Raw genomic sequence first — 15989 nt, 5'->3', positions numbered from 1 at the left:
AAGCCAGGAGGTGGAGTCAGTCCTCACAAGCCTGTGTGGCCAAAACCCCAGCCCGTCACACCTGTATTGTCCCACCTGCCGTAATGTTTGTGATTCTTGAATCATCGCAGAATTTTCAAGTATGCTAACATGATAAAAATAATCATTTGGCTGAACTTCTTATTTTAAAGAGCAATGTGGAATCTAAGCCTTTCCTCTGCTCAGGAAGTCAAGGAGAACAGTTGCCCCCAATCCTGGGGTCACTGCCACAGAGGGAGGCCTGGGCTTATCAGGCAGGACTTGCCTTGGAGGGAGGAGCAGAGCCAGTCTTCCAGGAGAGGTGGTTTCTATCCCAGCAGCTGCAGAACAGCTGCAGGGAATCGAGAGCCCTAAGGACTCAGGAGCTTAGTGGATTCAGCATTCCTGGCTATTCAAGTCAGTCTTGGGGCTTAAAATAAAATATTCATGAAAGAGCATGGCAAGCCGTTTTCTGCAAACCTCTGGTGTTTCAGGCCGCAGATATTTTGGGGTGAGGGGCAATCAATGCCAAGTGTACTTGTGGGTCTAAAAATGAAATTGCTGATATATTGAATTTCCTGTGTTCTGGGAATTAATTTAAGACGAATATTCTAAGACCTGTTTAGCATGGAAATTGTAAACTTTCTTCATTTAAAATGGTCCCAAAAGTGGGACTTCGTATTTGCACTTCTTTAAACTTAATGTTTTGGAAAATTATAAGCCTTGGTTGTTGAATTTTGAAGGTATATGGACACCTCTTTAATCGATGTTGATGTACAGCCAACTTATGTGCGAGTGATGGTCAAAGGAAAGGTACGTGTAACCCTGTAGGCTGTTTCCCTTTCCAAAGCTCAGGCTTGAACCAAATTAGTTTGCCTAAAAAAAAAAAAATTAAGTAATTTTAAAATAGAAAAAGAGAAACCCAATCAGAGTCCTGTTTTTTTAGACACATGATTTTATATAACGGGAGTGGTATTCAGCAGAAATGGTTGCTGACCATTAGGTACCTTGAAAGAGTTAGTATCTTTAACCTGTATCTATTTTGTTAGTCCTTTTTTCACAGCTGATAAGATGGTCATGTATGGGTAGCCTATGCTTGGAATTATATTTAAATAATATACCCATTTAAAATGGTCAATGATTTCATTCATAGCAACTTGTAATTTTAGCACTTTTGAAATAATATTTTTTGCTAATTCTGAGCATTCATGTGTTAGTTTGAAGACTTTAAAATGGAAATATGTTGCTGTTTTATGTCAAGAAGTTTTATTTATAGATCCTTTACCAGCCATGTTATCATAAATGGACCAGTCATGATTTATGACTAACTGTTCTTCAGACAGTTCATTAAAATTGGCAAAATAGTACATGCATCTCAAGATTGCCCATATTTTACTTTTTTCCTAATAAGCCTAAGCAGATTTTTTGAATGAATGGTGAATCTTAAATTTGTAATGAAAAAACCTCTTAAAGTAAGCCCCTCGTGTAATATGCACTTGCTCTCCACGCTTCTGTTTACTTTCAGCCATTTCAGCTTGTCCTTCCTGCAGAAGTCAGACCCGATAGCAGCTCTGCTAAAAGATCTCAGACGACAGGGCATCTGGTCGTCTGCATGCCCAAGGTAGGTAGCGTCATTTGGATCCATCTCAAGTCTGGATATGTTGGTTCCTGAAGACATTTGACCTACCAGAGCTCATGGTGACTTCTGATCAAGGTCCTTTTGGCTGAGAGAACCAGAAAAGCTACTCACACCAGCTCAGGTAGAACAAAGGCCTGTGAGAGTGAAGAGCTGGGACCAGGCTGGGGCTGCGGTGACACCTCCTGCCAGCAGTTCCTGCCTCCGCAGCCTTCTCCTACCTCGCAGACCAGAGTGTGGGGGAGTTGGGTGTTTAAATCACAGGTTCCATTGTGAAACTGTGCACCTCATATTGGGACTTGAATCCACGTGGCCAGGACTCGAACCCGGCCAAAACCCTGAATGGGACTCGAACCCATGGTCTTTTAATTTAGAATCACTCACCTGGTGTCTGGACTTACTGAGACTCAGGTTCTTGATGTCTCATCACAGAAAGAATTCAGTGGGAGACAAAGTGACAGGTAAGAAGTGGATTTATTTAGAGAGAAACACACTCCACAGACAGAGTGTGGGCCATCTCAGAAGGTGAGAAAAGCACCAGGGTATGGGGGTTGTCAGTTTTGATCGGGGTGGGTAATTTCATAGGCTAATGAGTGGGAGGAGTATTCCAGCTATTTTGGGGAAGGGGCGGAGATTTCGAGGAATTGGGCCACTGCCCACTTTTTAATGCTTCTGGTCTGGCCTTGGAACTCCTGGGCCCTGTGAGTGTGTCTTTTAGCCGATGCGTTACAGTGAGCGCATCCTGAGGCTCCAGGTCTCGTGGATGTTGAGTTGTCCGCCATCTTGGACCCATTTGGTTCTAATCCGCGTCTGTCGTGTCCTCGGGCTACGTCATGCTTTCCAAGGTTGTGCCCTGTCCCCTTTCCTCCTGTGTGCATTGAATATGCCTGTTACATGGTAATCAGTACTTTCCTTACAAATAACTGAGAGGAGATGTAGTAGGCCTTGTATCTAAAAAATATGATTGAATTCCAAGTATTGAGCTTACTAGTGTTGTGACCTTGGGCAAGTTATTAACCTAGTTCTGGGCTCTATTTCCTAATATTGCTCTTCAGAAAGATAATAGACATAAAATTCATAGCAATGAATTTTGATGCCATCATTATCATTTTTTGTATTATTTTTATGATACTGACTAGATAGTATTTTTTTATGTGTGTATTCAAGTTTATTTTTTTTAAAGAACTTTTATTGAGATACATTAACATATAATAAACCGCATATATTTAGAGTGTAAAATTTGGTATCCCAATCTCCCAATTCATTCCCCTCCAACCCTCCCCACTTTCCCCACTTGGTGTCCATATGTTTGTTCTCTACATCTGTGTCTATTTCTACTTTGCAAACCGGTTGATTTGTACCATTTTTCCTTAGTCCACATATATGTGTTAATATACGATATCTGTTTTTCTCTTTCTGACTCACTTCACTCTGTATGACAGTCTCTAGGTCCATCCATGTCTCTACAAATGTCCCAGTTTCATTGCTTTTTACAGCTGAGGAATATTCCATTGTATGTATGTACCACATCTTCTTTATCCATTCATCTGTTGATGGACATTTAGGTTGCTTCCATGTCCTGGCTATTGTAAATAGTGCTGCAATGAACATTGCAGTGCGTGTGTCTTTTTGCATTATGGGGTACTCTGGGTGTATGCCCAGCAGTGGGATTGCTGGGTCATATGGTAACTCTATTTTTAGTTTTTCAAGGAACCTCCATACTGTTCTCCATAGTGGCTGTATCAATTTACATTCCCACCAACAGTACAAGAGCGTTCCCTTTTCTCCACACTCTCTCCAACATTTACTGTTTGTAGATTTTCTGATGATCCCATTCTCACCGGTGTGAGGTGATACCTCATTGTCATTTTGATTTGCATTTCTCTAATAATTAGTGATGTTGAGTAGCTTTTCATGTGCCTCTTGGCCATCTGTATGTGTTCTTTGGAGAAATGCCTATTTAGGTCTTCTGCCCATTTTTTGATTGGGTTGTTTGGTGTTTTGAAATTGAGCTGGATGAACTGTTTATGTAGTTTGGAGCTTAATCCTTTGTCTGTTGATTCGTTTGCAAATATTTTCTCCCATTCTGAGGGTTGTCTTTTGGTCTTGCTTATAGTTTCCTTTGCTGTGCAGAAGCTTTGAAGTTTCATTAGGTCCCACTTATTTATTTTTGTTTTTATTTGCATTCATCTAGGGGGTGGATCAGAAAAGATCTTGCTGTGATTTATGTCGAAGAGTGTTTTTCCTATGTTTTCCTCTAGGAGTTTTATGCTGTCTGTCCTTACATATAGGTCTTTAATCCATTTGGAGTTTATTTTTGTGTATGGTGTTAGGGAGTGTTCTAATTTCATTCTTTTCCATGTAGCTGTCCAGTTTTCCCAGCACCACTTATTGAAGAGGCTGCCATTTCTCCATTGTATATCCTTGCCTCCTTTGTCATAGATTAGTTGACCATAGTTTATCTCTGGGCTTTCTATCCTGTTCCATGGATCTATATTTCTGTGTTTGTGCCAGTACCATACTGTCTTGATCACTGTAGCATTGTAGTATAGTCTGAAGTCAGGAAGCCTGATTCCACCAACTCCGTCTTTCTTCTCAAGATTGCTTTGGCTCTTTGGGGTCTTCTGCGTTTCCATACAAATCATAAAATTTCTTGTTCTACTTCTGTGAAAAATGCTGTTGGTAATTTGATAGGGATTGCATTGAATCTGTAAATTGCTTTGGGTCATATAGTCATTTTCACAATGTTGATTCTTGCAACCCAAGAACATAGTATGTCCCTCCATCTGTTTGTGTCATCTTTGATTTCTTTCATTAGTGTCTTATAGTTTTCTGAATACAGGTCTTTTACCTCCTTGGTTAGGTTTATTCCTAGGTCTTTTATTTATTTATTTATTTTTGATTTATTTTTAAATTTATTTATTTATTTTGGCCGCACCCCACAGCACATGCGATCTTAATTCCCCAACCAGGGATCAAACCCAGGCCCCCTGCATTGGAAGCTCAGAGTCTTAACCACTGGACCACCTGGGAAATCCCAATATTTACATTTTGAAATGAAAGTAAATTTAAAAACAAGGAAGTCTGCAGTAGTCATTAAGGGGTTTGTGAATAGCCTGATACTTTTCTCCTGAGTGCAGAGTAGGACTGTAACTCCCTATGCCTGTTGAAGTTAGGTTTGGCGACATGTCTTATTTGAAGAATAAGATATGAACAGACCTAATGTGCATCACACCAGGCAGAAGCTTTAAGAGCCAGTGTGTGTATTGCCACTTTCTTTTTTTCCCACCTCAAGGATCATGGCAGCATCATGGAACCCCTGTGAGCCAGAGTCCATGACATACAAGGAGTAGACCCCTACCCTCCCACCCCACTACACTAACATTGGACTTGTAGCATGAATGAGAAATTCCTAGGTATTTTATTCTTTTTGTTGCAATGGTGAATAGGATTGTTTCCTTAATTTCTCTTTCTGATCTTTCATTGTTAGTGTATAGAAATGCAACAGATTTCTGTGTGTTAATTTTGTATCCTGCAACTTTACCAAATTCATTGATGAGCTCAAGTAGTTTTCTGGTGGCATCTTTAGGATTATCTATGTATACTTTCATGTCATCTGCAAACAGTGACAGTTTTACTTCTTCTTTTCCAATTTGGATTCCTTTTATTTCCTTTTCTCCTCTGATTGCTGTGGCAAGGACTTCCAAAACGATGTTGAATAGGAGTGGCGAGAGTGGACATCCTTGTCTTGTTCCTGATCTTAGAGGGAATGATTCCAGTTTTTCACCATTGAGAATGATGTTTACTGTGGGTTTGTCATATGTGGCCTTTATTATGTTGAGGTAGGTTCCCTCTATGCCCACCTTCTGGAGAGTTTTTGTCATAAATGGGTGTTGAATTTTGTCAAAAGCTTTTTCTGCATCTATTGAGATGATCATGTGGTTTTTATCTTTCAATTTGTTAACATGGTGTATCACATTGGTTGATTTGCATATATTGAAGAATGCTTGCATTCCAGAGATAAACCCCACTTGATCATGGTGTATGATCCTTTTAATGTGTTGTTGGATTCTCTTGGCTAGTATTTTGTTGAGGATTTTTGCATCTAAATTCATCAGTGATATTGGTCTGTAATTTTCTTTTTTTGTAGTATCTTTGTCTGGTTTTGGTATCAGGGTGATGGTGGCCTCATAAAATGAGTTTGGGATTGTTCCTTCCTCTGCAGTGTTTTGGAAGAGCTTGAGAAGGATGGGTGTTAGCTCTTCTCTAAATGTTTGACAGAATTCATCTGTGAATCCATCTGGTTTTGGACTTTTGTTTGTTGGGAGATTTTTAATCACAGTTTCAATTTCATTACTTGTGATTAGTTTGTTCATATTTTCTATGTCTTCCTGATTCCGTCTTGGAAGTTTATACCTTTCTAAGAATCTGTCCATTTCATCCAGGTTGTCCATTTTATTGGCATATAGTTGCTTGTAGTAGTCTCTTATGGTGCTTTTTATTTCTGTGGTGTCCATTGTAAGTTCTCCTGTTTCCTTTCTAATTTTATTGACTTGAGTCTTCTCCCCCTTTTTATTGATGAGTCTTGCTAGAGGTTTATCAATTTTATTTATCTTCTCAAAGAACCAGCTTTTAGGTTTTTTTTGTTTTTCTTTTATTTTATTATTTTTTTTATTATTTTTTGGGGGTACACCAAGTTCAATCAACTGTTTTTATACACGTATCCCCGTATTACCTCCCTTCCTTGACTCCCCCCACCTTGAGTCCCCCCCACCCTCCCCGTCCCAGTCCTCTAAGGCATCTTCCATCCTCGAGTTGGACTCCCTTTGTTATACAACAACTTCCCACTGACTGTCTATTTTACAGTTGGTAGTATATATATGTCTGTGCTACTCTCTTGCTTCATCTCAGCTTCCCCTTCACCCCCCGCCCCCTCCCAAACCTCGAGTTCTCCGGTCCATTCTCTGTATCTGCTTCCTTGTTCTTGTCACTGAGTTCATCAGTACCACTTCTAAAAACGGTACTGATGAACTCAGCTTTTAGTTTTATTGATTTTTGCTATTGTTTTCTTAGTTTCTATTTCATTTATTTCTGCTCTGATCTTTATGATTTCTCTCCGTCTACTAACTGTGGGTTTTGTTTGCTCTTCATTCTCTAGTTTCTTTAGGTATAAGGTTAGATTGTTTATTTGGGATTTTTCTTGTTTCTTGAGGTAGGATTGTATTGCCATAAGCTTCCCTCTTAGAACTGCCTTTGCTGCATCCCATAGGTTTTAGATCGTTGTGTTTTCATTGTCATTTGTCTCTAGGTATTTTTTGAGTTCCTCTTTGATTTCTTCAGTGATCTCTTGGTTATTTAGTAGCATATTGTTTAGCCTCCGTGTGTTTGTGTATTTTACAGATTTTTTCCAGTAATTGATTTCTAATCTCATAGCGTTGTGGTCGGAAAAGATACTTGATACAATTTCAATTTTCTTGAATTTACCAAGGCTTGATTTATGACCCAGATTGTGATCTCTCCTGGAGAATGTTCCATGTGCACATGTAATCTGCTGTTTTGGGATGTAGTGTCCTATAGATATCTATTAAATCAAGCTGATTTATTGTGTCATTTAAAGCTTGTGTTTCCTTATTCATTTTCTGTGTGGATGATCTGTCCATTGGTGTAAGTGGGTGTTAAAGTCCCCCACTATAATTGTGTTACTGTCGATTTCCTCTTTCATAGTTGTTAGCACTTGCCTTATGTATTGAGGTGCTCCTATATTGGGTACATATATAATTGTTATCTCCTCTTCTTGGGTGGATCCCTTGATCTTTATGTAGTGCCCTTTCTTGTCTCTTGTAACATTTTTTATTTTAAAGTCTATTTTATCTGATATGAGTATCACTACTCCAGCTTTCTCTTGATTTCCATTTGCATGGAATATCTTTTTCCATCCCCTCACTTTCCTTCTGTATGTGTCCCTAGGTCTGAAGTGGGTCTCTTATAGACAGCATAAACATGGGTCTTGTTTTTGTATCCATTCAGCCAGTCTGTGTCTTTAGGTTGGTGCATTTAGGCCATTTACATTCAAGGTAATTTTCGATATGTATGTTCCTATTACCATTTTCTTAATTGTTTTGTTTTTGTAGGTCATTTTCTTTTATGTTTCCTGCTTAGAGAAGTTCCTTTAACATTTGTTGTAGGGCTGGTTTGGTGGTGTTGAATTCTCTTAGCTATTGCTTGTCTGTAAAGCTTTTGATTTCTCCATCGAATCTGAATGAGATCCTTGCTGGGTAGAGTATTCTTGGTTGTAGGTTCTTCCCTTACATCACTTGAAATATATCATGCCACTCCCGTCTGGCTTGCAGAGTTTCTGCTGAGAAATCAGCTGTTAACCTTATGGGAGTTCCCTTGTATGTTATTTGTCATTTTTCCCTTGCTGCTTTTAATAACATTTCTCTGTCTTTAATTTTTGTCCATTTGACTACTATATGTCTTGGCACGTTTCTTCTTGGGTTTATCCTGCCTGAGACTCTCTGCGCTTCCTGGACTTGGGTAGTTATTTCCTTTCCCATGTTAGGGAAGTTTTCAAATAGAATCTCTTCCAAGATTTTCTCGGGTCCTTTCTCTCTCTTCTCCTTCTGGGACACCTATAATGCGAATGCTGGTGCATTTAACGTTGTCCCAGAGGTCTCTTAGGCTGTCTTCAGTTCTTTTCATTCTTTTTTCTTTATTCTTTTCCGCAACAGTGATTATCACCATTCTGTCTTCCAGGTCACTTATTCGCCCTTCTGCCTCAGTTAATCTGCTGTTGGTTCCTTCTAGTGTATTTTTTGTTTCAGTTATTGTGTTGCATGTCTCTGTTTGTTTGTTCTTTAATTCTTCTAGGTCTTTGGTAAACTTTTCTTGCAACTTTTCAATCTTTGCATCCAGTCTTCTTTCAAAGTCCTGGATCATCTTCACCATCATTATTCTGAATTCTTTTTCTGTAAGGGTGCCTATGTCCTCTTCTTTTAGTTGTTTTTCTGGTGTTTTATCTTGTCCCTTCATCTGGTACAAAGTCTTTTGCCTTTTCATTTTCTCTACCTTTCTGTGGCTGTGGTTTTCAGTTCCACAAGACGAAATACTGCTGATACTGCTTGATACTGCTGTCTGCCCTCTTGTGGAGGAAGCTGTCTAGGAGGCTGGTGTGTGCTTCCTGATGGGAGGGACTGATGGTGGGTTGGGCTGGGTGGGCGAAGCTCAGTAAAACTTTAATCTGCTTCTCTGCCAGTGGGTGGGGCTGTGTTCCCATCTTGTTGGTTGTTTGGCCTGAGGCTACCCAGCATTGGAGCCCAAGGCTCTTTGATGGGGCTAATGGCAGACTCTGGGAGGGCTCATGCCAATGAGCACTTCCCAGAAACCCTGCCGCCAGTGCCCCTGTCTTCTTGGTGAGCTACAGCTGCCCCCAACCTTTGCAGGCAACCCTCCAACACCAGCAGGTTGGTCTGGTTCAGTCTCCTATGGTGTCACTGCTCCTTCTCCCTGGGTCCTGGTGAGCATGCTTTTTTGTGTGCCCTCCAAGAGTAGAGTCTCTGTTTCCCCCAGTCCTGTGGAGGTCCTGCAATCAAATCCCACTGGCTTTCAATGTCTGATTCTCTGGGGATTCCTCCTCCCGCTGCTGGACCCCCAGGTTAGGAAGCCTGATGTGGGCCTCAGAACCCTCACTTTAGTGGGTGGACTTCTGTGGTATAACTGTTCTCCAGCTTGTGAGTCACCCACCCAGCATTTATGGGATTTGATTGTAACGTGATTGCGCCCCTCCTACTGTCTCATTGTGGCTTCTCCTTTGTCTCTGGGTGTGGGGTGTCTTTTTTGGTGCGTTCCAGTGTCTTTCTGCCGATGATTGTTCAGCAGTTAGTTGTAATTCCGGTGCTCTTGCAAGAGGGAGTGAGCTCATGTCCTCCTACTCTGTCATCTTGATTCTCTCTGGACTAGATAGTATTTTAACTAAAACTCATTTTTTGTGTGTATATAAAGTTATTTATCTATTTATTGGCTGCATTGGGTCTTTGTTGCTTCATGCAGGCTTTCTCTAGCTGCGGTGAGTGGGGGCTACTCTTCATTGAGGTGCGTGGGCTTCTCATTGTGTTGGCTTCTCGTTGCAGAGCACAAGAGCTTTAGGCATGCAGGCTTCAGTAGTTGTGGCACACAAGCTCAGTAGTTGTGGCTCATGGGCTTAGTTGCTCTGCAGCATATGGGATCTTCCTGGCCCAGGGATCAAACCCGTGTCCCCTGCATTGGCAGGCAGATTCTTAACCACTGCACTACCTGGGAAGCCCTGAAACTCTTTTTTTATCTTTTATTTGGGAGAAGAAGTATTACATATGTATTTTTTTTTCAGTATTTTTTTTTATTGAGGTGTATAGTTGATTTACAACATTGCACCAGTTTCAGGTATATAGCAAAGTAATTCAGGTTTTTTTTTTTTTTTGCAGATTACATTCCATTATAGGTTATTACAAGATATTGAATATAATTCTCTGTGCTTTATAGTAAATCCCTGTTGCTTTCCTATTTTATGGATAGTAATTTGTATCTGTTAATCACATCCTCCTAATTTGTGCCTCCCCCTCCCTCTTATGCTTAGTAAGTCAGATAGAGAAAGACAAATACTCTATGATATCACTTACATATAGAATCTAAAAACAAACACAAATGAATCTACCTGCAACCCGGGAACAGACTCACAGACAGAGAACAAACATATATGTGTACTTTTGATATGGCTGACTTCTGAAGACTGGTAGCATTCCTTCTGCTGCCTTTCAGAGTCCTTACCTCTGATCTCAGAGCTGAATGTCTGAGACAGAAGCTGTTTAGAAGCCTGAACAGGCTTAATATGGAGAGATAACAACCCTGAAAGAATTTAAGGAAATTAAACTCAAAAAAAGTCATTTGTCTCTATGGAGTATTCTGGTTCCTCAGTATAGACGCTATGAATGAGTTAGGGTGGTTTGTGCTGCAAACTGCAGAAACCCCAAACAGAACTGGCTTTAACCATAAAGAAGTGTTTCAACTCTTATAACAAGATATAGAAGGTTGGGAAGGCCCAGGCAGGGGAGGGCCAGGCCCTTTCTGATATGTTAGCTTTGAACTCAGACCAGCTTCCTTCCCAGCAGGAGCCCTAGCAGCAACTGGGGTGACTTGCTTTCTTGTTCTTACCTCGCACAAAGATAGAGAATCAGAGAAAGACTCGGAGAGAGGATCTCTCCCATCACCATGGAAGAAAAGCTCCTTTGGGCTGATCCAGCTAATTTAGCTGAAGAGTCCAACAAAACTTGATGAGCTTAACCCTGGACAGTGGAACCAATCTCTGACCAAAGAGATGGTAGTCCTTTCTTCTTCCTATTATTTTATGTTTGGTTACTCTTACCTCATCCCATGAGCTGAGGGTGGGGTCTGCTTTGCCCCAGTCACTCAGGTTTCAAAGGGGAAGAGTAGATAAACCAGTCAACATGGGGTTCTCCTTTTGAGGAAGAAAAGGAGTCTGGGGGGCACAGAGAGTTTGATTAACCAATACAGAGAGTATTGATTAACCAATAAGGTTTCTATAATGATTTAATAATCCCTCATTTTCCCAAAGCCAGTTTTGTAAGAGATTGGTTGTGAGTAATCAATTATGTATTTTTACTCTGAGGCAATAAAACAGCAAATACAATTTGTTGTCAAGCAATAAAACAGCAAACACAACTGTACCAATCGCATTGTCCTGTTGAGTACAGCAAATTAAGGAAATGCTTCAATGCTAATTAGAATATCCTATAGGGAAATCTAAGAGATAACTCAATTACCTCAGTGTTTCAACAGAGACATATGAATGACACTGTGATCAGCATTCTTCTTTCTTTTCTTCTCTTTTTTTTTGTGAAATTTCCATTCTAACTGAAAAGCCAAAGATTAAATGGTAACTGCCACTTCCCAAAAGGAAAATGAAGATGTATGATTTGTGTACCTTTTACAGGGTGCCAGGCAATTGACCAGAAGGCCTCTGCTGTCCCTGCTTAAATAAATACACCATTCTATTTCCATTTTCCTCTTTGTCTTTATATATCTGTGTAAATTTTTCATGCTAAATACACACAAAAAGTATAAAAAATGGCTTATTAGAGAAAAAGCATAAAGTGCTTTTTATGCTAAGCATTAGAAGTACTTAGTTGAAGATGAAATAATTTATATAGAATCAGAGGATTCTTTTTTTTCTCAATAATAAACTATGAGTAACATTTTTCCCCTTTGAGGTATATACTTTTTAAGATTTAAACTACTGTGTTAAAGTAACATTGATGTAAAGCTATCCGTATCATTATTCCTTTTAAATTGTTATTAAATTAACTATTAATTTATTTCCTTTTATCATCTCTTTTCTATACCTCTGTCATTATTCCTCCTAAAAGGTAGTCAGTAAAATCAACCTTTGGAGAATAATTTCTTGCCCAGAATTAATTGTTTTTGATTCATGAGTTAGGTATTTGCAAGGACTGTAAAGCTCAAAGAACAAAAACTTTTTCTTAAAAAAATCATCAAAAGTTAAAAATTCCAACTTCACTTATGCTTACTATTGAAAATACATATTACTAAAAATTAACATCTCATAATTCCTATTGATTGAGATAGTTGAAGTACTGAAGTTTGATCCACTGAGTCATTTTGTGTGTTCTAAACTGTAAAAGTGTCAAAGTCTGACCTGCCTTACAATGACTGAGGCATCTCCTTAGAGTTTTAAAGCATAAAAGTCTGGTAGACACTTAGGTGTATCTGATTCGTTCATAGAACAGTGTTGTCAGTATATGAAGCGATAATTTAGTACTTCAAGAAATATCTGAAATAGTCCTCAGTAGTTTATATTACTTGGATACTCTAAATTAATGAAAAGAAGATCAAATTTGCTGTTTGGTTGTTCCTTCTTTGTGGTGGTATTTGTAAAGAATACTTGTGAAGAGCTAACATCTGTTTATGTCTGTGCTGTGATGATTATATTGTGTTTATTCGTGGAAACTCAATGATCTTTATATACATTTTTCAAGGACATAAAATTTGTAATGGAATCTACAAAATGCTCAAATATTTCTTATTAGACACTTCATTCAGCGTTTTGTCACAGATGTGAAATGGATGTTTTTCCCTTTCCTACCCCAAGATGAAACTGAATCTATATAGACCGGGTACCGATAAACAGGCAGGTTTCATCAAGTCTATTCACTGTTACAGGGGTCATGGCTAAATATTCTGTTGCTGACCAGCTAGTGGGTTCTCCCAGCTCAGCTCCACATCCCAGGGGCTTTCATCTCGTGCTACCTCTACAATACCAGATACTCTCCAACATCTGCCACCGAGTCTGTAATCTGTGGGTTGGTACAATGCACAGATGTCACAATCCCTACCACCCCCTACAAAATTCCTGTCTCCATCTGCCATCTTTATAACTTAATTTGTGGGTACCACATCTCCCAGAAGGCCATCTCCTCCACCATGATTTCAAGGGTTGATGTCTTGGCTAGAAGTGGGGCAGTGGATGCAAAGGTACTCTGGCTTTCTCAGAAAGCGACCTTAGGGAATAGAAGGTCAACTGCCCAGGTAATAGAGGAGTAGGAAACATTCTGTATTTCACGAGGTTTTTCTCAATCCTGCTCCACTGGTTAGCGGCATTTCTTTTTAGCTTCCAGCACTGTTTTATTCATTAGTCTTAGCTTTGGGGATCGGTGTAGCATCTCAGTCTCCAGTGCCTATAGCCTTTCATTACATTAGATATATCCAGTCAAGAAACATGGATCCATGGGTGTCATCTGCCTACCAGAAACTCACTATTCTTCTTTGGAGAAGAGTTATTAATCCTTTTTTCAGCACAGCAGCGAAATGATCATTTTATAGTGTATGTAAATCAGACCAAGTCATGTCTTCTAGTCATTCAAAGTTAAAAGCAAAATCCCCTGATAACCTCTTCCTGCCATTATCCCTCTGACATTATGTTCTACCACTTTACCCTCTGATCCTTCCTGCCACCTTGGCATCCTTGCTATTTCACAAATATGACAAGCATCCCCCTACCCCAGGGCCTTTGCACTTTCTGTTCCCTCTGCTGGAATGCCCTTCCCCCAGATATCCTCATGGTTTGCTCTCTCTCTTCTTTCAGGTTTTTTTTTTCAAGTGTTATTTTACCATGGATCTTTCCTGATCCCCTTATTTAAAAAGCTTCCCCTTCCCTACCACAGTATTCTCTGTCCTCTGTTCCTGCTGTATTTTTCTTCATAGAATGTATCACCACTGGACAGTCCATGTATTTAATTGTTTATGTCATTGTCTGTCTCCCTCAACAAAAATTTAAGCTTCATGAGAATAGGGACTTTTGTCTGTCCTTATTACTACTGTGTCACTGGCACCTAGAATAGAGCCTGGCAAAGAGTAGGTGTTCAATAAATTTTTGTTGAACAAGTGAATACAGTAAATGCATCTTTTTTTTAAAGATTTATTTATTTACTTTATTTATTTATTTATTTATTTTTGGCTGTGTTGGGTCTTCATTGCTCTGCAAGGGCTTTCTCTAGCTGTGGTGAGCGGGGGCTATTCTTTGTTGCAGTGCGTGGGCTTCTCATTGTGGTGGCTTCTCTTGTGGAGCATGGGCTCTAGGCACACGGGCTTCAGTAGTTGCAGCAATGAGCTCAGTAGGTGTGGTACACGGGCTTAGTTGCTCCGCAGCATGTGGGACCTTCCCGGATCAGGGATCAAACCCTTGGCAGGCAGATTCTTAACCACCGAGCCACCAGGGAAGTCCTTTAAATGCATCTTATTTTAATATTTAGAACACGAATCTCCCCTAATTACTCTCCTCCCTCCTCAACCATTTCCTCATTATTTTTCCATGTGTATTATTCCAGGTTAACTTTCAAATAATGTTATCAAATTCTGCCTCCAGAAATGGCATTTGAATTTTTATCGCTTTTCTCATTTGTAGACAGTGAAGAGAGATGATTAGGAAATGGTCTCTGGAGCCAGAGAACCTGGGTTAAATCCTGATACTTCTGCTCAGCAGCGGCGTGACCTAAGCAAATTATTAATCCCTCTGTGCTGTGCCTCAGACTCCTCGTCCGTAAAATGATATCAGTGATCATTCACACCTCAACAGGTTGTTTTGAGGATTATATAAATTAATATGTAAAGCACCTAGTCCAGCACTTGGGACATAATATGCACTGCATCCATGTTACTGTGAATTAATATTATCCATTACTAGTACTCAAATTGTCAAGTTAATTAATATTAATTCCTATTAATAAATAGTTTTATCATTGAGATTGCATTGAATTTATACAGTTATACGAATGAATTGATAGATTTACATAATCAAAACTGCTCTACAGTAATGTATTTTCCTTTTATTACTATTATTGTATGTCCCTCAGAAATTTTGCTTTGTAGTTTTCTCTCTAAAGCTGCTACCTGTATTCTAAAGTTTCTTTATAGGTACTGTATGCATGGTTTTAGTTACTATCCTGAGTGGAATCATTCCCTATCACATCTTCTGAGAACTTATCCTTGGCCTTCGATATATTTTCTAAAATGTGTGGTCAGACTGAGTGATATGTCCACACACCGTCGTATCATCATCAGCCTGGAGGGGTTTGCCACATGGTCTCATCACAGGCCGGCTTAACAAGATTTAACTGAAATGTTGCCTGCATGGAGAAGCTTGCATCATCATTCAATTAAACTCCCGTCTGGATTCTCAGTTGACAAATTCCAGGAGCACTCCAAGAATATGCTCCGTGATTTCCTTTGGGTGTTCTTTCAGGATAATTAACTGAGATAAAGAAGGTGCCATCTGAACTGAATAGCAAAAATATATTCACAATTTCAGTGGGTGAACCTCTTGCTAGATTCTGCTGTATCGAGCACAGGAGATGAAGGTCACGTATTAAGGTCAATATTACAGACCGTGATTCTAAAAAACACAATGTCAGACTCCCTTTCCCTTATTATTTGGACACATATTTCTCAGTACTTTCTCTCTACTCAAATATGCTTCTGATGTACCCAACATAAACTTACTTTTCTTCTCTGAATGTTAATTTCAAGAGGGTCTACAGTGAGGGCCTCCTGGTCATCTTGCTAGGTTCTCCTGTTCCGTTCATACTTCTACTCTTTTAGAACATTATTTCTCATCCTCAGTTCATTCCTAAAACTTCCAACACTGGAAAAATAGAAGCATCATAAGATGATCTCCACATAATCTCACCATCTTCTCTCTCCTCACTCGGCCTCCTTGGCCGTCCTGACTCTGTGAACAAAGAGTCTATGATCTATCCACATTCTCCAGATGTGTGTTGGCTCCTGTTTT

At 39.6% G+C, this 15989-nt stretch overlaps 1 protein-coding gene across 6 annotated transcripts in view; it reads left to right on the top strand.

Moving 5' to 3' along the window:
• DNAAF11 (dynein axonemal assembly factor 11) overlaps positions 1 to 15989 on the top strand; it is an 80438-nt gene that overhangs the window by 41521 nt on the left and 22928 nt on the right. For all 6 annotated transcript variants that reach the window (XM_057735633.1, XM_057735627.1, XM_057735626.1 and 3 more), the window contains 2 exons: positions 741 to 810; positions 1523 to 1618. In XM_057735633.1, coding sequence (XP_057591616.1) covers positions 741 to 810; positions 1523 to 1618 — 166 coding nt within the window. The remainder of the gene's footprint in view (positions 1 to 740; positions 811 to 1522; positions 1619 to 15989) is intronic.

The sequence above is a fragment of the Hippopotamus amphibius genome, chromosome 5 (assembly GCF_030028045.1).
Source record: "Hippopotamus amphibius kiboko isolate mHipAmp2 chromosome 5, mHipAmp2.hap2, whole genome shotgun sequence".
NCBI classification, from domain to species: Eukaryota; Metazoa; Chordata; class Mammalia; order Artiodactyla; family Hippopotamidae; genus Hippopotamus; species Hippopotamus amphibius.
Note: the sequence above shows the minus strand (reverse complement) of the source record. Positions and strands in the feature narration are given on the sequence as shown.